The sequence below is a fragment of the Ambystoma mexicanum genome, chromosome 2q (genome assembly GCF_040938575.1).
Source record: "Ambystoma mexicanum isolate Mex_15411 chromosome 2q, UKY_AmexF1_1, whole genome shotgun sequence".
Lineage (NCBI taxonomy): Eukaryota > Metazoa > Chordata > Amphibia > Caudata > Ambystomatidae > Ambystoma > Ambystoma mexicanum.
The window spans coordinates 1131146607-1131168826 of NC_090924.1; the positions used below are offsets into that span (position 1 = coordinate 1131146607).

The 22220-nt window shown below is 46.5% G+C and overlaps 1 protein-coding gene across 11 annotated transcripts in view; it reads right to left on the reverse strand.

Annotated features, from left to right (window-relative positions):
- The window catches only part of HDAC9 (histone deacetylase 9), a 497607-nt gene extending 491208 nt beyond the window's left edge, over positions 1-6399 (reverse strand). For 3 of the 11 annotated variants that reach the window (XM_069648498.1, XM_069648487.1, XM_069648493.1), the window contains exon 1: positions 5778-6396. In XM_069648498.1, the coding sequence (XP_069504599.1) occupies positions 5778-5883 (106 nt within the window). In that variant the 5' untranslated portion in view covers positions 5884-6396. Of the gene's footprint in view, positions 1-5777 lie in introns of all 11 variants that reach the window. The other 8 variants (XM_069648490.1, XM_069648497.1, XM_069648491.1 and 5 more) reach the window with 7 other exon arrangements.
- Positions 6400-22220: the final 15821 nt, after the last annotated feature.

Consider the following 22220-nt stretch of genomic DNA (forward strand, 5'->3'; position numbering starts at 1 on the left):
GAAGTGCTATACAAATGCAAGATAATATAGCTTACTAGAGCTTAAAATTACTAGTGGGATCCTAGTCTGATGTTCTCAGTAAATTGTCAGTTTGACATTCCCAGTACACCTCCAGCGCAACATTAAAGATAAGTGTCCAGTTTACAAAATGCAGTATATCGCACTGAAAAAAAGCACAAAATATAATTAGGAGAAAGATTCCATAGGAGTAACCCTGCTTTTTATCTCTAAAAGAAGACACCACACACGTCCCTATGTCCCATAGACCGTAATGACAAGCAGTGTGAGGCTTGTTTGGGACCCATCACACCCTGCAACAGGCTTTCCAAATACTCCGGACAAAATGAGTCCCTGTGATCTCCACAGGTAATCGCAGCTTCACTGTTGGTGCCTAAACAGTGTCCAACACATAAACACCTCAAGTTTGGGTTGTGTGGAACAATAACAGGAAAATACAATTATAAATAAAGCAAGAAGAAACAGCATTTGGGAATCTTAGGGAGACAAGGTACACAGACATTTACCTTAATCATGAGAGTGAGATCCAAGAGCATAATCTCGCCAGGAAGTCCAAGTACACAAAGACAGAGATAATCAGGTATAAAGGAGGCCTGGGGGTGTGCTGTCTGTTAGACATAGAAAACTTAAGTAAAATGTAAGTAGGAAAACGAATTCAGCTGAGGTTGGACAATCGTTTGAGAAGGGGGTTCCAAACTATACTGGAGTGCACGTTCGCTTGGGGATTGCCTCCTTGGAGAGGTGAAGGGGACTTTTGTTAAAGAGCTATTTTGCTCTGAAGGGTGGGACTCTTCTTTCTGTGGTACTGCAACTGTCCTGACCGAGTAGATGATTAAAATTGCAACTTCCAGGATGAGGGGCAAGGCGAAGTCACTTGCAGTTTTCATGATTGCATTTTTCTGGGGTAATAGGTTGGTACCCAAAGGCTCTACCTTCCACATCAAATTTGTATCCGGTGGCTTCACCGGCCGCCGCTTGCAGCACCTACAGGTGTCACCCGATGACTACAATCTGACAGTGTGACACAGTAGCACTGTAAACACCATCCTCTTTTGCCACTGGCTGTTCCAGGTAGCAAAAATAAACACCCACAAGTGCATAGCAGCCTGCAGTGAAGTGGCAACTCAGTGAATGCTCAATGAGCCATTGTGCTACGGGGCATCCTTTTGCAAGGCCAGACGTGTAAGAGCAACACAGACATATCTGAGAAATCCCCATTCTATGATACCATAAAGAAGTGTAATGATGCGAGAAAGTCATCTTTAAAAACTGAATATGTGAGGCAATGAGCCAGATCACAGAACTGTTCTAAATACATAAAGAAACACATGAACCAGAGAGATTGAAGAAATCTGTTGTATCATCTTAACAATCAATTAATACATTACACACATTCCTCTTCATTAGAATTAGAACATTTCAATACAACATTGGCAGTGGTCCACTGTTAAAAGACCTTGGAACCTAGCCACGTATTCCACTGAAATCACAATGCTTACTGCACTGATGGACGAAGCCAATATCAAACTGTGCCAAAATCTCACGACATCATTTGGGCAAAACAATGACCAGCTGGCTTTATTACAGATCATATAATCACCATTACGTGGATAATGGCTGCCTTTGTTGGTAGCGTACAGTACCACGCCAGTGTAGAGGCCCCTGAACTAAGGATATTTTAGATTGTAACTCTCATGGTGCTTTAATAGTGGCTATGCTGACTTGGACTGCTGGGAGCTGTAGTCCAAAACACCTTGAGATCCAAAGGTTGGCGACCCTTTCCCTATGTACAACAAGACTACAAGAGTAATTTGGAGGCTCTAAGGGAAATGGGACCTCTATAAATGTTAATAGAGGATCTACTGAGGTCCTTTGATGATGATCAACCAGTGGGGCCAATGTCTTCATCTTCGTAGGAAACCGTGACACAATAGATCACGATCTCGAACTCCAGCCGATAATGTAAACAATTGTGATTTCATGCACATACCTGCCGTGGATTATTTCCAACCTACAAACGCAGAGACGTTTCTGGTGGGACTTTTGGTTGTAGCCCTGGATAGAAGCTCGGGAGCTACAACCAAAAGGCTAGCTAGCCCCGAGTTCCGGCATTAGCGTAGCCCCAGATCTTTTCCAGACCTAGCAACGCACCTGTACAATCATTATATAAGAAAATAAAGTCAGGGATGTTCTTGTTAATACTAGCCTGTGCAGTATGAAAGCCTTAACCACTCTCCCTGCTTCTATTCAATATACATATGCATCAATTTTCCGACACTTGTGAACAAAACAATTTGCTTTTATTCGGATGTATGTGAATGGAAAGAATGCTTCAGTGCTCTAACATGCATTTGAGGGAGCATGCTAGCACTCCAGAGAGCTAGCACAAATAAACAAATTAATAAATGTTGTTTCATCCAAACCCACCAAGAAATGTTGAACTGTCTAGCACATGCCAACAAAGGATTAAAGAGAATTGTTTGCGATTAAATGGTCTCAAGTGAGAATGTCTACTTTTTGGTAAGGCCAGTCAATCTCAAAGAGCATGCCAATGGCCCATAGTGATGGAGAATATATCCCGGAACCTGACAGGAAACCAGACAACGCTCTGTGATTTTAAACACACAAACACTGGCCACCCATCAAGTGAGTCCCAGGTGAAGCAGCACACACTTCTAACTCCACTCGCAGACTTTCCAAAACAAGGTAGATCTTCTGTGCCCGCTGGTGCACCACAAACCACCTGGACTACTGAAGAATGATGACATAAGATGTGCCAGGATAGGTGGCAGCAGTAACATTGGAAAGAACTTCAGAGTAAATGTATGGAGCATGAATGAGGGGGTTAAGGCCGGTTGAGGATCTGTGTATCTGTGTATGCCCTAGGACACATACAAGAGAATAGTCATGCTTCAAAGCCAAGACAATAATGGAGACAAAAGCGGCTCTGTTGCGTCACCGCAGGCAAGGAAACCGACAGAGGAGGTGAGCCTGGAGGCCCTCACCTGCTGACTATATGAAAGGATGTATGGTGGCTTGGACGATAGAGCATGAGAGGCGAACACTGAAAATCACGCGGTGATAGCTTATATCACCACCATGCCTGTGGCAGAATGCCCAATGTGGATGCAGTTGGCATGCCGGATGTCAAAAGCGATGTTATCATGTAAAGTAGAGGAGATAAGAAACGTTTGGGGAAGGGGGCCATCGTCTGAGTTTTTTGTGTATTTGGTGCATTGATGTTCACCTGTCTGAACGGTACCATTTGCTTCCATTGAAGAATGCTGTAGTGTCTGAACGCACTAAGATGCAGCTGCAAGGCAGCGCATTCGCACCATATTCTACGTGTTATCATTTATATAGTGTGCAATCACTTTTATTATTGACATGTATTATTAACACCCAACGCAACGGCACTCATTTTAACAACATCCACAGCAGGAAATAATGAGTTGGCTGCCATGTTTAGAACCTGCAATTTGAACCTGGCTCTCTGAAAGTTGTGCACCTGTGTGTTTGGGGGCGGGGGGGTGTTTCATAGTACAACGTTTACTGGGATGACTGCTACAAGCTCTCAGCATCAAAGCACAGTGTGTGGCTGTTATCCCCACCCCAAAGAACACCACTTTTCTCAACCTCTGAAGACTGAAACAGTGCATTAACTGAAACGGTTGTAAACAGGTGAGTTTCATTTTAGACAAACATCAGCAGGTGTTTAACCCACTGAGATGATATAGCAGTATGCTTAATGTATAATGCCCACACGTGTGTAACAAAGAAACAGAAACACACAGGTTTACAAAAGCTTGTTTGGAAAATAACAGCTGGCAGTTATGTTGTGTTATTCGCACTTATAACGCGCACTATCGCCCCAAGGCACGTGAAGCTCCCACTCTGTCAAGGTTACAAGACCCCAATACAGCAGAAATCCAGTGCCCTTCCTATATAGAATATAGGCTAGGGGCCTAGATGCAATATGTCACACTTTGCTGCAAGAGAACATCTACCCATTTGGTCACACCAAGCAACACCAACACAGCACCCCCCCACCCCCCCTTACCCCATTGCCAATGTGCAGCGCCCAGTCCCCTTCCTGCGAGCCCTGCTGACGCGTTTCACACAGAGGCCGTTTATAGGCCGCGTGTCTGCGTTTGAAGCTCGGCGGCAGCCCTGCCTGTGTAATTTGTCATCATTGTTATTTCTAGAACTGCCGGGTAAAAATATCCCAGCGCTGAACCGCGGTTCCTTCCAGTTCAAATAACACGCCGAATGCTGTCCAAAAATATGAATCTACAGCAGCCACCAAAGGTCCCTTTAATAGTTTAATTGCAACTTGCGCGAGTAGCGCGCCTGCCTCTCAGGTGCCAACATACACGCGCTCGTGTGTGCGCTTCTAAGCGCGTGCATTGCGCGGAATGTGTGCCACCGTGCTGCGTTTTCTAAAAGTGTTGTGTGTCCCGGGTAGGTAGTCACAAATGCCTGATGATGAGGTGCGGTTGCGTGGAAAGGCCAGGTGGCAAACAGGATGAAAGAACACAACATTGAGTAACCTATCGGGGGCTGCTGGTTATGCAGAACTGCAACCGAGCCCGCCTTGTGTAATCTCGGCCGATGTGCACTTCATGCAAAGAACAAGCTGTGTGAACTTTGCCTCGTGGATGTGCTCCAGGGGGTGCAGGCCCGTGCAGCCGCTGCCACGCCCTCCTCCAGTCTTTGGGTTGGCACGGCTTGAAATGCCTTCCAGCAGATGGAGCGTGGCTGCAATGCCAGGGTCTCCGGGCTCCGCGAGCAGCAGAGCAGCGTCCGGAATGGACATCCTGAAAGCATCCCTAACTTCCGCCATCTTTTGAAAAGTCATCAACGGGTGGCAGGGGCTCGCGGGCACGGAACACAGGGGGCAGGTGCAGGCGTGTTCACCAGACCATACCCACCCCGGCACTGCTCCCAAACCAAGGCCGCATGTTGGACACCTGTTCAATGCGCACCGCCCAGCCACATCCACAGGCGCGAGGGGACCTGCACTGAAAGGCTCCACCCACTCATCTGTACAATTGCAGAACTTGCGCGCGAGTCCGAGGGATGAAAATCATCCCTTTTTTCCCCCGCGAGGAATAGTGGAGTTATTGGGCTTTCACTAAGACCCGGTTATTTCAATGTGACCAACACCAATTGGCACAGCTCACACCTTGACAGCTGCACGGTGCATCGCACTGCTTGAAACGACAAGACAAGTGGGAAAGGCCCACCATAAACTCCCCCATTCCTAAACAACAACAAACTCCAAAAATCAATGCAATCAGCCAGTAACACAGCTGTGTGGAAACGAAGGGGCGCGAGCAGGTGCTGCCATGATGATGGACATTCTTTTCAATACAGAATTGCAAAGGTGGGTGTAAAAACAGAGCCGGTCGTGATAACCCAGCCAGGTACACGCAGGCTGCAACAACCACGCATGCACACCGGCGTCCTGACACAGCCTTCTGTGTGGAGGCGCTACTCCCCCTGGGGCGCATGGCAATCCCCACAACTGAGATACTATCAGCAACACGGTGTGTGGGTGGCGGGTGTCTGTGCATCGGGGGAATTCTAAACTCATCCATGCAAACTGCGTGCAGCATAAACCATCAATGGGAGAAACGCAGCAAGACAACCTCAGATGAACGACAGGCAATAATGACCTGACCACTGACCAGCGGCAAAGCCCTGACACGCGCAGGTGCACGCGCGCGCGCGCTGCTGCTGCTGCGCCGCCGCCTTACCTGGGCTGATCGCGCTGTGCATCCTCTGCTGCGCCAAGAGCTGCTCGCGCGCCGAAAGCCCATCTGAGGAAAAACACGATTCGCTCTCATAAATCGTCTGCAGCATATTCCAGTCAGCCTGCGGCTCAGCTGCGCGAAGGATTCATCACTGCACAGGGGCGTCGGGGCCACCCTCCCTCCTCCAGGGGGGTGGGGACGCGGAGACACTCCGGCAAATGCTCTCCTCGCGCGCGCGTCAGAGTCTGAGCACTGTGTGCTGCACTGGGGTGCAGCGTGCGCACTCCCCTCGGGTCAGCGGCCGCGAGGGAGCCAGCGCGAGCTCACGGCGCCTCAGGGAGTGCCACCCGGAAACGCCGACTCTCCTGCGAGCGAGCGCGCAGCACCCCCGCGAGAGCAGCGCGCAGATGCCGCGGGTCCAGGCGTGCAAAAACCAGAGCCACCACAAATAGCACGACGTAATAAATGAAAACAACGGCGCGCTGTGCTCAGAGTGTCAAGGGGACCCCCCCTGGGGCTTTGACATGTCTCCAGCGCTGGCGAGTGTTTAGTCTGTGCCTGTCTTTCTCTCTCTCACGCTCTGTCTGCCTCCAAGACTCTCTCTCTCTCTCTCTCTGTAAAGTTGGCTTAAGCCAGTGATAACTCATTTGCATATGAATCAACAACAGCGTGGCCCACAGGCACCAGGAATAGAACAATGCTGGCCGGAGCCAAAAATAGGTCAAGCCCGGCCGAGCGATTGGAGCCTGCGTTAATGCGTTTAAAAATATCCCAGCAAACACAGCTGTCCGGCCGGCCCCTGCCTGTCAAACCGCGATTCTCCACTGCAAGCCCTCCCTCGCAGCTAATTAACCCTTTCCCAGACCCCTGCGCCAGATCCGAGGCTTGGTGGCAAAGTGTGGGGCGTGCGTTTGCTTGTGGTTCAGGGCTGTACAAGACCCATGTTCCAAGAGGAACCGAAAGCTGAACTTGCTTATACTCTCAGCCATGACCCCTCCCTTCTCCGACTGTGCTGCACTTGTAGTTCTACATTAAAGAGCTTGGAATGACTGTCGCGACAGTGAAAGTGGTGCTGTTGCCAACTGCTGTCCTTTGTGCGGACAGGCAAGTGTGGGACGGGTGTAATATCTTACCTTACACACTATATCTCCCGATTTAATGCTCCACAATCCATGGACTTTTCAAGGATAAAGGACTAAGCCAGCTCGGGTAGGATTTGAACCAATGTGAAATAGGCTAAACTAAAATGTCTGGGCGAGCGCTTAGTGTTCAGGTATATCTTGTTAGTAACCAATCAAAAGGACGAAAGAATGAATGAATCAATCAATTGTAGAGGAGCTGCCGAATGCCTCTCAGGAAGTCCCGCCTCCCCCTCCAACCTACTGTGCCATGGTTGACACCAGCAGTTGTGACCATTCCGCAGCGGATCTTCAAAAGAAGGTACCCACTGAGAAAGCCCTATCAGATGTGTTCCCGAAGAGATGACAATCTCATGGAGGAAGTCCCTGAAGAAATATGAAAGAACAAGAACAAGAAAAAGAGCTGGTGACGTCACAAGAAACAAACGTAATGCACGGAGAGGACGGGCTGAAGAAGAGAGTGTATGGACCTTGTAGAAACTGATGACGAAGTTAAGGATTGAGTAAACTTTCATATGCAAAGAGAAGATTGCAGGTGTGAAGGGCACTGCAGAAAATTCAAGTCGTTCAAATAACTGTACAGATGCAGTAACGCAAGTGGACTAAGTGATCATAGAAGCTGGCTATACGTAGTGAATTGGTTGCAGGCGGAGCCGTCATTATATAGAAGCTGGACATCAGTGTCCCAACTTTAGTAAGTTCAAACCCATGGAGAAAAGGGCCAAGGATTGTGTTTCAGCAAAGGAGTAGCTTGGATCGTGAAAGACATTGGAAGGCCTGTCTGGCCTGGTGTCAAGGTTGAAGCAGCCAATACTGGTTATCTTTTCTTGAAGGCAGTGAATGTGTGATGCTGAATCCTACCTTGTTAAGGTGCAAAGAAAGAACACCATGAGTGCCAAGTTTTATTCATTTGAGACAATTAAATGCTGCAAGATGGGCCGAATTGCGGTCTCCTGTCACGTGAGCCAAGGATGGAAATAGAGTTGGGCATGCATTTCCAGAACTACAATAGCATGTGCTCACACTCCCATATATTCTCAGAGGCAAAGATACTTTGCAAGGCCAAGTTCAAAGACAATCTTCATGGGAGAAGGCATGAGTGATGAGAGATGATAGGCATTGGGTGGGGAGGTACAGTCAAGTCCACCTCCTGACACTGGGTTATGAACTTACGTGTTGCTAGTGAGCCGAATGTCCAGCCTGGCATGAGCATGCCAACCAATTACAGAGGGCCATATAGTAAAGGGCCTTATAGTTTGAGAGCCAATAATACGCTGTATACCTAATAGCTGTTGAAGATGACTTGCACTAGGGATGGGCATGAATTGTCCACCTGATAGTATGTCCAATCACAACCCAACCCCTTATAGAAAGTATACTTAGATGTTCCCCTTGAGCAAATCACAACTCTTGTTTGCCACATAGTATGACATCATGTATGACACATTTTTACTACATCTATGTGATTTCTTATGAAATGCTTCGAGAGAATGCTAGGCAACATCTGCTGATGTCTGTTGTAACTCCCTGTTTTAGACAATTGATAATAAAACAGACGAACTTGCCATTTTCCTGAATTGGTTCCGTTATTTGGTGTAAGAGTTACTCTTCCTCCCAACCACTGCATGATATGCTACCCAAAGGACCTTATGTTCACAATCAATGGAGTGGGTGACAAAACTACTGCAGCAAGGTAATGCCACTTCTGAATCAGTGTACTTCTGCAGTGACATGTTTGAAACCAGACAGGTTGAACACAGCCATTTATTTTTCTGAGGTCGATAAATGCATAAACCTTACGTTGGGCAATAACACACATTATTAGACAACATGGAAATTATAGGAAGGTGGTGTGACCCTCTAAATAAAAATATGTTACAAAGAGGCATGCAATATTGAATTGACTCTATGGGCCTCATTACGAGGTATGCCGGTAGCCATGCCGCTATTGGCGGCATGGCTGCCGGCAAAACCGCATCCGTGTCCGTGTCCTCGGAATGAGGACTTACCGGACCATTCCGAGTTCGGATGGCCCGGTAAATCCTCACTCGAGGACACGGACACGGTTTATCCCCATTCCCATTTCAGCCCGCATAGGGCTGAATGGGAATGGGAGAGGGAGTAAACAACGGGCCATTACGAGATGGCCCGTTGTTTGCTCCCTCTTCCCCTCGCGTGACCCGGTGTGCACGCCTAGTTTTCCCAGGCGTGCTTAACGTGTCCCGCGAGGGGACCTCATAATGTGGCGGAACGGGTTGAACGGCTCCACAGCCTTTTACGGAAACGTTCAACCCGTTCCGCCAGGGTCGTAATGAGGCCCTATGTGCTTTATCACTGAAGAGGTTGAAGCATAAAAAATAGAGAACATGAGGTTGCAGGTATTGTTTTTCCTAAGTTCAGGAAAGTTGCCCAGGTGATGGTGGTGGGAGGTAGTTGGCTTCAAAGTTGGAGCCTCTGAACTGCAGAACAGCACTCACTTTCAGGCTTACAGCTCGATCTTGGAATGTGGACCAGCGTCCAAGGGTAGCCAGCGAAGCGTCTCAAGGCTCCTGAAGATAAAGTTCCAGGTCTTCTTCCGCACCAGCATTCTGGCTACAGAGGTCTGGATGACTTGGTGCTAAGAGCTGGGTTATTTTAGCAGTAGTTTGCATAAATGTGTAATGGCACAGCCAGGTCAAAAACCAAGGTGTGGAAGGTTACCCAGTGGTTAAGAATAAATCAAAACCTTCCATCCATCACTTTCTTTCGCTCATAGTGTGTCTACCTATCTGAGGGAGGGTTTACCAGGATGTGGATCCATAGCTCGCTGCGCCATAGGTAGACCGGCATGTCTTTGTTTGCTTGAGTTTCCATGCAAAGTGGCTTGGCAGTTCGAGCTGGACTGCTGTAATTGGTGGCACACCAAGACTGATTTGCATATGGCCGGTCCCATTCTGCAATGCTGCAGATGGGAAAAAAAACAATAGTGTGGAAGGTTGGCTGGAGCACTGCCAGAGGTGAACATTGAGTCTAAACCTTCCACCTGTTATATTGAGGGTACATCTGGCATAAATTGGCAGTTCCCAAATATAGGAAGTTACATATTAAGACAGAACCGAGAGATGTGGGGATGTATTAAGCATAGGATGACTATTCCTGGAGTTTGTGGCTAGAACTGACATAGGATTGCAGTAACTGTTTTTATGCATAAATACTGGACTCTGATGTCAGTGCCCCTTCCCCATGCTTATCCTGCCGGGGGTACCCCTGGCATATCATGAAGGCAACGATCACAACAAATCTGCATCTTCATTAAAATATGGTTGCTAACTAAGATATATTCTTTACCATCTTCTAATCTTGCGAGGATGTCTTATGCCATAAGGTCTTCAAACTGTGGGGCATGCCCCCCAGGGGGCTGCAGCCGCATCCCAGGATGGTGGAGCAGGGGAGAGGGGCACAAGAGCCCAGCATGAAATGTAAAAAAAATAATTATTTTTTGTTGCTGTTTTTTTTAGATTGGAGGAAATGGGCAGGGGCGGCTCACATGGTCGGACTGGAGCATAAAACTGTCTCAGTCACCAATGAAAAAGTGGCCCGCAGTTGGTATGGGCATTACCCTATAAGCCAGTCAGAGCCTGGTGGCTCATCCATAATCTTCGCGGGGCATCCACCCACTGGCCCCCTCACCCTTTATGGAGGAGCAGAGGAGCAAGCCCAGTGAAACACTGAGCACTCCCTCAGCTTGAGCACTCCCTCGGCTGCCTTTTCCAGCTGAGGGAGTGCTCCTGGGCTGGCTAAACTGTGAAAGGGAAACAATGTTTCCCTTTGCCATTTCAGTTCAGTTCCCAAGCTGCAAATGCTGATTGAGCCATGCAAGGCTGGGGGCGTTTTGCTTCACCAGCCCTGCATAGCTCATATGTGTATGGCTGCGTGTATGTCATGAGTGAGTGTATGGTGATGGGTGCTCGTGTGAATGATAGAGTGAATGCTGTGTGCATGTGTGTGTGTTTGTGTTTGTGTGTGTGTGCTTGTTTTGGTCCATTGAGCTGATGTTGGTGAGTGGGGGGGTAGAGAGGGGAAAGGAGGGTTGTACAACAAAGGCATTTTAAAAATGCCTTTGTTTCACAATCCCCCTACCCACCTGCCAAAACAAGTTCTCCTTCTGAGGCGCTGTAGAGCCCAGGGGACAGGGATGGTATTTTCTTACTGAATATCTATAATAGTTGTCCAGTCAAAAATACCATGCTTTCCACCTTGGCCCCCCAGCGCTTGCATACACACCTAATCATGTTGATTGTGTTAGGCACTGTAGAGCCCAGGGGACAAGGATGGTATCTTTTAACTGGACATCTATCATAGATGTCCTGTAAAAATATCATGCCTGCCCATTGGGCCCCCAGTGCCAATTGCAAACTGTTTGGCTTTTTACCCATTTCTTAAGTATGCTCTAAAAGCAAAATGTTAACCTATTATTTAATGGAAATTCACGATGGGGGAAACCCCAAGAACCCCCCTTGATATGGGGTTCTATCAAGCAGGCACATACACCTATGTTGGTTGTAGAAAAGGTTTATTCCTACAAGTGAATTGTACATTTTATATATACTTATTTGCTTAATCCTTCATTTTGCTTTCCACAAAGATGTCAATTCACTAAAATGCCAGTGTTAGGAGAAGTGACATCACACATCGAAGGACAACATCATCATCATAATCTGCCATTTGTATAGCACCTTTAACCATTGGTGTGAGAGTAGGGGGAACATTATGTGTGCAGCTAGACCACATTTTAACATGGGGGATATTTGCATTCTTATGGAAGAGGTGTTTTGCAGTGTTTATTTTTAGAGAATGCAGCTAGTGGAAGCGTATGAAAGGTGCCATATTCATCTAAATTCAAAACATTGGCTGCCTTCAAAATTCATCTGAATGCAATACTTTGCCTATCCGTAAAAATTCATCTAAAAGCAATACATCGGCTCCCCTAAAACATTTATCTAAATGCAATACATTGGCTATTCTAGGAAATAATGTAAATGCAGTACATTGGCTACACTCATCTAAATGCAATACATTGTCTACCATCAAAATCCACCTAAATGCAAGACATTTACGACCCTCACAATTCATCTAAATGTGATACATGGCTATTACAGGCAATCACTTAAATGCAACACATTTGTTAGCCTTGGAGTGCAGCAAGATTTCTACACAGTGTTAAGAATCACAACTAGTGGTATAGCAATAAGGTACTGGCAGGATTTAGGAGGCACCGCACTGGTTGCACTCCCAATCCATACCACCATACCTGTTTGTAGCAGAAGACATCTATGTACGGCACCCACAGCAAACAGGTGCAAACGGGATGAAAGCTGCCCAAGGGAGCTGCCCTTTGCCTGGTGGCCCTTAGCCAGCTACCCGGGAAAGGCTTCCCTGGGAGAACCACTGAAGGGGTAGAATACCAGTCACATGCACGAAGCACTGACCAATCAGGGGTCACAGTAGGTGGTTTGGGAGGAGGGGAGGAAGGAGGGTCTGGAACGGGTCTCGAGACGGTTGAGCAGTGGAAAGGGAAATCAAGGCAATGAGGAAAAGGGGGATAGGAGCAGACCATGTAGATGGTGAGTACCAGAGGCCCAGAGCAAAGGAAGACCAGGAAAAGCTGCACAGGTGGTACACTCTTCAATCCTTTTTTGATTCCGGTCACGTGCATGGAGCACTGACCAATTAAGGGACACAGTGGGCGGGTTGTGAGGAGGGGATGAAGGAGGGTCAGGAACGGGTTTCAGTTTCAAATACACTCAACTATTTGTTTTGAGTGTGGTGTGCGTTCATTAGAACTGGTCATTCAAATAGTCTTTGATCAAATGGCATGCAGTTCGTATTTATTGTTGCGTTTCTCAAATTCAATTAAAATGTGCCTGAATGGCAGTGAGCCAATGAGCCTTACAAAGAGCCAATGAGCCGACACATGTTTCGAGAATAGGTTCCCTTTTTCAGGGCTCTTAAAAAATATCTGGTTGTAAACAAAATCATTTGGCATATATTTCAAATTGGTGATGTTAGTGCAATGTGTCCAATTTATAAATTCATTGAGCAAATTAAATATGGACAGTATAACCTGCTGTTCTAAATATAGTAGCGAGGTAGAATTGATAACTTCGAGCTAGAAGTACGGAATAGCCGGTTTCTTCCCAGCATTGCATGATGCATTTAACATGCAAATCTGGGCCCATCACACTTCCTGCCGGCTTGTATTAGAAGCATCTGTACACCTCTACAGGCAAATACTATTCTACCACGCTACTACAAGTGTGCCAATAGATCTATCTAAAGTGATCACAAGGGACCACTTGTGGGGGAGTGTCATACAACCCCCTGTTCACTGTATGACATTTCTGTTTGCTATTACCTGGCAACACCTTGTGGAAATAACTGAGTGGGCAATCAGTCAAGCAGGCAACTTTGACTTGTTACTATCCACCCGAGTGAACTAGGACTTTGTGCTATAAGGATCACAACATGGTGTGAACACTTACTATGTTAGAATGGAATATGGCTCAGATGTTTTTGTGTGGGAGAGGGCAGAACTACTGGTCTCTGTACATCCCACATTTATTATTTACCTGCTCATGTGCAGAAACAGGAACGGTACAAATATCTGTATATAGATGGTGTAGCTTTCTCCTTTTACCAAAATGTTAGTGTGCAGTCAAAAAGGCAAAAATCAGATTCAGAAGGCAATTGCCTGCTCCGGGAACATGTTGGGAGTACATGTGGACAGAGAATGCAGTCCAAACCATGATAGGGCAGAGGGACGGCGCCCCAAACCTCCATATGACACTAAAATTCTGTGCACCAAATATAATACTCAGCAGAGGGCCTATACGTGTGACTATGTTCACATTTTCTATATAGTGCTCTCTGGAAGCTGTGGTCACATTGTTAGAACTGGTCTGGTAGGAAATGCAAATTGACATTTCTATAAGGCATATCCACCTGCAGGTTCGTTGGTGCCTAATACATGTGAGTAATTGAGATAGTCTATGGTCCCTCATCTTTCATGGATTCTCAGGCACGTCATCCCAAAGCATTGGCACCAGCACAGAGATAGACCTGCCTCCCATTGAAGAATCTTGGAATATGGGCATCTTCATTAAGAGCTTGGTGTGGCTCAAACCAATGGGTAAGAACATGAAAAGGTGGGGAAGAGGGAGAAGCCAAGGAAAACGCAGTCCGACTTGTGAGAATGGGCAAGAGTGAAATGTTGACTAAGATTGAAGAACTACAGCAGTGGCCGGACTGTACAGAGGTTCCAGAAATGCTTGTGGAGCGAATGCGTGAGATCACTTACTTACAAATAGACCTACGATAGTCTTGTATGTATAGGTTTGGGGGGTTTCTCTATTCCACATAAAGAAATGTGTCTCGTACCAACAGGTGCCCTGCCACAGTGGTAGATGTGTACAGTATATGCTGAATTTAAATATGTAAAGGAACACTTTTATTACTGGCCCTGTACTATTACACTGCAACACGAACAACCTGGGCACGCCTACATAGACCGCATGGCCTATCGTTGTCACTCTGGATGAACCCAAAGCTGCCACTGGTTAAGGCCAAATTTGATTGTGAAGATCGGGAAACATGTCAACGCTGGCTATTTCTGCAAGTCGTCCATTCCACTACCGGACTCATGATATGATATGATATGATATGGCGTTTATAACGCCCCTATACACAAGTGTTTCAAGGCGCGACGAGGCAAGGGAGGGGAACAGAGGGAAGGCCAGGTGTCATTCGGATTGCGCAAGTGCATGGGAAGGGGAGGAGGGAGAAGTGAAGGGTGGGAAGGGGGTGAGGGCAGTGCAGTACATGTATTAAGAAAATAATAACAATGGGTAAGTACGGCCAGCAGGTGGCAAGTGCAAGAGTAAGTGTAGACAACTGGTGCTGGTAGTGGGACTGTAGGGATAAAGAAACAGTCCCCAAGTGCGAGGTTGCCAGGAGGGTAGTGCAGGAGTGCGACTGGCGGGGGAGGGGTCCTGGGCCCGAGATCAGCGGGCGGCCAGGCAACCAGTGCAAAGTCAGTGTCAGCCAGGAAATCAGAAAGGGAGAGGAGGAGAAAAAGCAGAGGCAAAGAGAAAGGTTTTGAGGTGGTCCGGAAGCAAAGATGATTCTCCTCAAGTTTCAGGGAGGCAGGGAGGCTGTTGCAGAGGGAGGCCCGAGCCGAAGAATGAGCTCTACCACCAACTCGCTGCTTGGAGAAGCGACTGACCCTGAGGGAGTTTGATGCAGATGAGCGAAGAGCTCGAGAAGGAAGGTATTTAGGGAGAGAGAGTTGAAGGTATTGAGGACCCAGGCCCCAGAAGGCCTTGTGGACGAAGCAGAGGGTTTTGAACTTAATCCTCGCAGCCACGGGGAGCCAGTGTAGAGATTTCAGTCCTAGAGGGATAGGATCCGTGGGCTTGAGGTCAAGGACAAGTCTTGCAGTCCTGTTCTGGATGAGTTGCAGAGGGCAGAGAGTAGAAGCAGGCAGATTTAGAAAGATGCTGTTGCAGTAGTCCAGCTTAGAGAGAACCAGAGCTCTGGAGACAGTGAGCTTCTGGGGGAAGGAGAGGAAATGAAGAATACATCTGAGGAGGTGCAGTTGGTAGTGTGACTTCTTAGAGACATCAGCGATGTGAGGAGCGAAGGAGAGTGTAGAGTCGAAGATGACCCCGAGGTTTTTAGCCACGCAGGTGGGAGCAGGAAGAGGGCCAAGAGAGGCCGGCCAGAGAGCTACAGCAAAGAAGGGAGTGGGTGTGTCAATGAGGAGAATCTCAGTCTTACTGGCATTAAGGCAGAGGTCATTGGCAGCACTCCACCACTCCAGTATAGTAGACAGACAGTCAGAGATGAGGGAAGTAGAGGAGGAGGCCGAGGGTAGCCTGAAAATTAGCTGGGTGTAATCCGCATAACACTGAAAGTTGGGGCAGATAATGGATCATGGATAATAAGCCATGAAGCAAATGTGATGCTATAATCGAGCTACCGGGCCTGGTTAAATCTGCCTTCTCCTCTTTGCACTGTTTATAGAGACCCTGTTTGGGTTACCAGCTTTAAGCCTGCTTGGTTGCTTTCTTTATTTTAAGTATTTTGTATAGCGCCATTTATTGACCATTTTGGAGCACTCCAAGACCCTGGAGACCCCCAAGGGCAAGATTCTGAGTCTGGCATGGGCGTCTTTTGTTTTTTCCTCTGACGTCTAAACCTTCCAGCGGGAGAACACTTTTCAAGTTGCAATCTACTAGCCAGCCATATAAAAGTGACACATTGTAAGCCATGATTCTAGCTATGCATCAGGATTCTGGATTACAGGTTCAAGATTGAGGTATGCCTGAGTGTGCCAACTTGAGGACCCTGGATGAGAATGGGAAGAGAAGCCAGTAGTAGCAGGTGTGAGGGATGAAAAACAGATTAATACAATTGTGGCCTGCAGGAAAAGACAACAAAAAGCGTGAGGAAAGAAAGGTTGTGGCATAAGAGGAAAATTGGTCAGAGGGGCGTTTCAAAACACACATGAGAGTTTGAGCATGGTAACTGGAGTGAAGGTGGGGTGACGAGGTGACAGTGGGACAGGGCACTAATGGATGTTATGGTTGTTACTTGTAACAAGGATACACTCTTGATAGGTTCTGGGCAGGCCCACAGTAAGAAAATGTGAGTGCTGAGATGCAGTGTCAAAGAGAAATCATGGGGTGACAGTGAACGAAATCAGGAACAGTCAGAGATTTGGAATCAGAAGAGAGGGAAAGACCAGAGGTGGTGAGAGAGGTGTCAATGCCTCACAGAGGGTCCAAAGAGGAAGGTGCATGCTCCCCCACAGTGGCTGCAGAAAGACTCATCCTGGCCAACTAACTCTACTTCAATGATACATTCCCCTTCCCGAGGGCTGGGGCATTGGGGGGGGGGGCTATCCTGACATCACCACTGAGACCCTTCCTTTCATCATTGAATGGCAATTTCCCCTTTTCAAGGGACAAGCAAGTTAAAAAGTACATGTTCTTGTACACTTCCAACATATTCCGCCGCCCTTAGTGTTTGCCCAGGCTTTAAAACAAACTCAATTTTGGCACATCGCCACTGTCCAAGAGATAGGCCCTCCAGAACTCGACATAGTACATCATAGGAGACTTCACCGCCCGTATGTACAATGGTAAGACACGCTCCCTATTCCTCCCCATGTGCCCAGCTCTTGCCCTTACGGGTTACGTCACACAAGTGGACATGGGGCAACATAACCCAAAGGAAACAAATGCTGGGCAAAACTGTGCACAACCTATTTTAGCAACCAAACATCAAACTTTACTTTTCAAAATGTAAGCAAATGCAAACTAAGGACATGAGTAAGCAACATATCCCGGCTAAGTGGGCAAGGGGTGGGGGGCTTCATCCAATCCATGCACGCCGGGGAGTCGCTTATTGTTAATTTGAGGCCTGTCACTGATTTGAAATAGGATATTGCCGCTTTCCACTCTTTTCTCCCTGTCATTTGGTAAGAAATGTTGCCCTTGTGTTGTACAATACATTGTGAAAAGACATGTCCCAAAAACCTGCAGGATGCAAGACCCAGATAATCAATCTTCAAAGCAGCTGGGACACTCCCAAAAAGCTACCCCACTCTCCCTGCTCCATACCAACCAACAAAATGCAATTACAAATAAGCATGTATTTTCATGAAAGCAACCAACTCCCTAATGTTTCATTAACGGTGACATCACCGGGAATTAAGTCACATTCGGCACTTACCCAATCACTGTCCACTTTAGGACTATCAATCTGGCTTCCATCCTTGGTACAGCACTGAGGTAAATACCCTTCAGTTATTGAACAAGCCTGTTTTCTTGCTCTCCTTGACCTCTCAGTTGTGGTCAACACTGTAAACCATGAGGTGTTGATTAACGTCTTACCCTCATATATGGGTTTCAGTGGTCGTGTCCTGGTTCTGTTTTCCTCTTATCTGCATGATTGGATGCAGTTTGTTCAGGTGGGCTCTGTCAAGTCAGACACCCTCCCAGTGTGTTGTGGTGTCCCTCAGGGTATGGTATTGTTGCCCATGTTATTGAACATGTGTATGAAACCTCTGGATGATATGTTGGCAGGAATGGTCTAAGAATACACCATTGTGTGAAAATGTACCACAAAGTGTCATCTCCAGCAGACGTCTTCTGTGTTAGGAACTTAACTGGTACTGTAAGGGTGCAGAAGAAGGAGGCTGACACAAAGATGGCAAGATTGGGGCTAAATACATTCATTTAAATCAGAAAGCAATAGAAAACCTATCTGTCCCTATTCATAAGAGGAGGTTCCATGCCTCAACGAAAGAACTAAGGTGATTGTCAGTATGTCTGTAGAAGCAAACATGCCCACTGTCTTGTGTCAAGAAAACCGTACGTCTGTCCCTTACACTAGTAACAAAAGAATAAGGCAATACTGTTCTAGTCCCAGGAGAATGGCTTGCGTCTTCCGGATTATTATTACAATTCCGCACAATGCTTCCATTGTGGGCAAGGAGAATGCCTCCCTTCTCTTGACGTCCAGTCTCCGATAGCCTGGGGAAATGACTCCCTTCCCCAGGTCACAAAGGTCTGAGAATATGGCCCTTTAGGAACGTGCATATGTAATGGATGGGATCATACTAGAATAATTCTGAGTCCAAATAATGGAACCAACATCAATGGACGTACGCTCAGTCTCCCAATGATCTCTACACAAAATATGTTTTTTGTATGAAAATTACATCAGAATGACATCATACTAGATGGCAATAAAGAAGAAATCTATCAAGGGTCGGGATTGGTTAAGGGAGACATCTAAATATACTTTTCTATAGGAGCTAGGATTGTTATTGGTTGTCTATTATCAGGTGGACAACTTATACCTCCCTCTAAAAAACATTTAATTTCAGAAACATTAGATACACAGTTTCTTATTGGTCATCAAACTATAAGGTCCTTCATTATGGACTAATACAATTGATTGGCATGCTTGTGCCACGTCTGGAACATTTGGTTCATTTAGCAGCACGTAAGACAAGACCCAGGTGCAGGGAGATAGGACATGACGCTACCTCACCACCCAATTAGCCCAACATCTCTCACCACCCGTGCCTTCTGCCATGAAATTGTCTTTGTACTTGGCCTTGCAGAATATCCTTGTCCTTGAGAATGCACAGGAGTGAGGGCACTCGCTATCGTTCATGCTCTATTTCCATCCTTGGCTCACGTGATGGGAGACTACGATTTGGTCCATTTTGCAGCTTTTAAATGCTCTAAATGAATTGAAGTTTGGCATCCTTTGTGTTCTATATTGCACTTTAATGCGAGAACGGTCATCCTGCGCATACTCATTCTTCTTCAGAACAGATAGCTGACCTTGCTCCTTGAATCTTAACTCTAGGCCAGGCAGCCTTTCCCTACAGCTTAACAAGCATATTATTCTTGCTGTGACACAGTTTTCTATTTAGCTACATTGGTTCTGGCTTATTAAATTCATGATACCAATGTCCAGTTTCTATGCAATGGCCGCTTTGCCTGCATTCTATTCACTACTCATAGCCAACTTCTATGATGACTTAATCTACCTTGCATTTCATTAACTGTACATTTATTGATCTGTTGTTTTTCTGAAGCACTTTGTGTACTTGTAATCTTCCTTTTCTATATTGGGAAATTACTCAATTCTTTACATCGCCATTAGTTTCTTCAGGCTCAATACATCATCTTTTAGCCAGTATCTCGAGATGTTGTGCACACTTCTTTATGATGTCATCAATTCATTGGTTAGCTACTTTTCACATTCCTTCAGGTTTTTCCTCCTCCAGGTAATCATCACGTCGAGGGTACATTCGGTAGGGTTGTCTCAATGGGTATATTCTTTCAAACACTCGCTGCGGTATTGTAATTATGGCTGGTGTTAGGCACGGCGCGATTTCAGGTCTCCAATACATGGGATCTCCTGCAGATGCACACAGCTGGTCCTCTACAGTTCCAAACAATGCCTTCTTATTGGGCCAGGAGAATGCCTCCCTTCTCCTGGCATTCAGTCTCAGATAGCCGGGGGGAATGACTCCCTTCCCCAGGCCTGTTGGACCTTATTCCCAGTCAAAGTTACCAGGAGAATAACTACATTCTCCTGGTAATTTTAGAACAGTCTCTTACAACCAGGGGGAATTATTCCCTTTCACTGGTATTCTCTTCATTAGGTGTCATACCTACAACACCCATTGCTGAGTGTTAAGAGGGCCCATGACCCTGGATTCTCTTTTTCTTTGGTTTGGCCCAATGGGTTCCCTTCCCTGCCATATACTGCTATGAGGAATATGACTCATATTACTCTTTTGACCTGCGTCCCAGACCCTGGTTTCTCTTCTTGTTTGTCACCCAAGCATTATGGTTGCAAAGGCACCTAGGGACCACTGCATGCACCCTCTTGGAAAGCCACCCCATGTCCCCCCTGAGTCTCCCATGCCGCCCTTTATCTTGCTTAGGGTTTCATCTTATCGCTGGGGGTTCCTGGGATGACAGGCATTCAGTTCGGCTTCTCTGGCCTCCTACTTCCCTCCGGCTGTGTGACAGCGTTCCTGGCTGCTTTCTGATTTTCGTCTTCCTCTCGACGTTGCTGGGCACTGATCTGCTCCTACAGTCCTCCTGATCATCAGATGCAGCAGACTGCTGGTGTCCTTGGAGTTCTCTCCCTCTGGATCAGCAATGCAGGTTTGTATCTCCAGCGTTCGGGGCGCAGCACACCTGCCGTCCTCCGTGGCTTCCTCAGAAAAGATGTTTAGTCCATTGTCGATTTTTATATAATGTTGCCTGCAGTGTCTGGCCCATTGTATATGTCCTTCTTCACTTTCACTGGTTTCATCTTTATTGCTCCACAGGGCCAACTCATCCCAGTACTTGGATTACCTAGGTTCTTGATGTACTTCTTTGTCTCAGTACTTTCCAGAACCTTAAGGTGTTCTGCCTTATAGTAGTACACAAATCTGTCTACAAAGAGGTTGCTAGAGGAAGGAGAGGTTAGAGTATGTGGGGGGGTGACATTCTAAGAAGGGCTGTAACCTAGATGGTCATGCTTCTCCCTCAGATGGGAGTACCTCCCCATAAGATCCTCCTGCATTATACTAACAACCACAGTGGGACTATTTAGTGGAGGCCTTTACTCTCTTGCCTCATGGGAAAGGGCTCCCCCCCGGTGTAATCAAAAGCCCCAAACCAACAGAACTGAAGGGCCATGTGAAAAAGGCCTTTCTGTCATTACCAAAAGAATAACAGCATTTTTAATTCACAAAGGCAGAAGAATTTCAAAGGTCTTTTCACATTAAAAAAACAGGATTTTTAAACACTGACACCAAAACTGCTTTGCAAGGGTGTATTTCTGTGAGGGAAAACCAGAGAAGGCTAAAACAAAAATGCAATCCAAGTGAAAATTGCAAAAGCACATCACATTACTGGCTGAGAAATAAATGCAGCATTTTCACTGATACTGCCACCCATCAAAAGGTGGTGCACTGTGACAATTCAAACTCACTTTTCAGCAGAAAAACGAACAGCAGATAATTAAAAAGTGTATTTTATTAATGACTGAAATAAACAGCCCTTTACTTTCAGCGCAAAAGCAAAGTGGACCCTGAAAACACAACGTATGTCAAGGAATCAAAGCTGATGTTAGAAAATGCAATATGGGAATTCCCTTCAGCCAAGGATAAATGGTGGGCCTCTGGGCAAACTTCACAAAGGCTACCCCCACTGCCAGCCTGGTTTGTGCATCCCAAATGCTTACAACTGCAATAAAGTGTGTCCATTAAGAGTGTTGAAAACCAAATGTCCCCCAGACCTGCTGTCTCTGAAAGCCCAGCTCGGGGCAGGACAAATGGCACTGCCGATGCATCCCAGGTATTTACGATCTGCAACAAACTTCAAACACAAAGAGACTAATAAAAACACTGGCTGAGAGAGACAAATGGCTTGGAAGAAGCAAAGCTCCTAATTAAATTAACCTATAGATTTACTATTAATTTAAAAGGACTATTATAACTTCCGCTTTTTTCTCAGCAACCAAAAGTCATACTTTCTTTATTGATGTGTCATATTTTAGGTAATTTCCAGGCGATTCTGGTGATATAAAATTCCTCCACCTGCGATTTAGGGAATTGAAATGGTGAGCTAAAAGGTGTTCTGGCTGCTCCGAACCTCTCCTGGATTTAAGAGTTGGCGAACTGGTGCTGGGGGAGGGAGGTAAAATCAGGTATGAGGGGATAAATTGCATGTTCCTTATGATT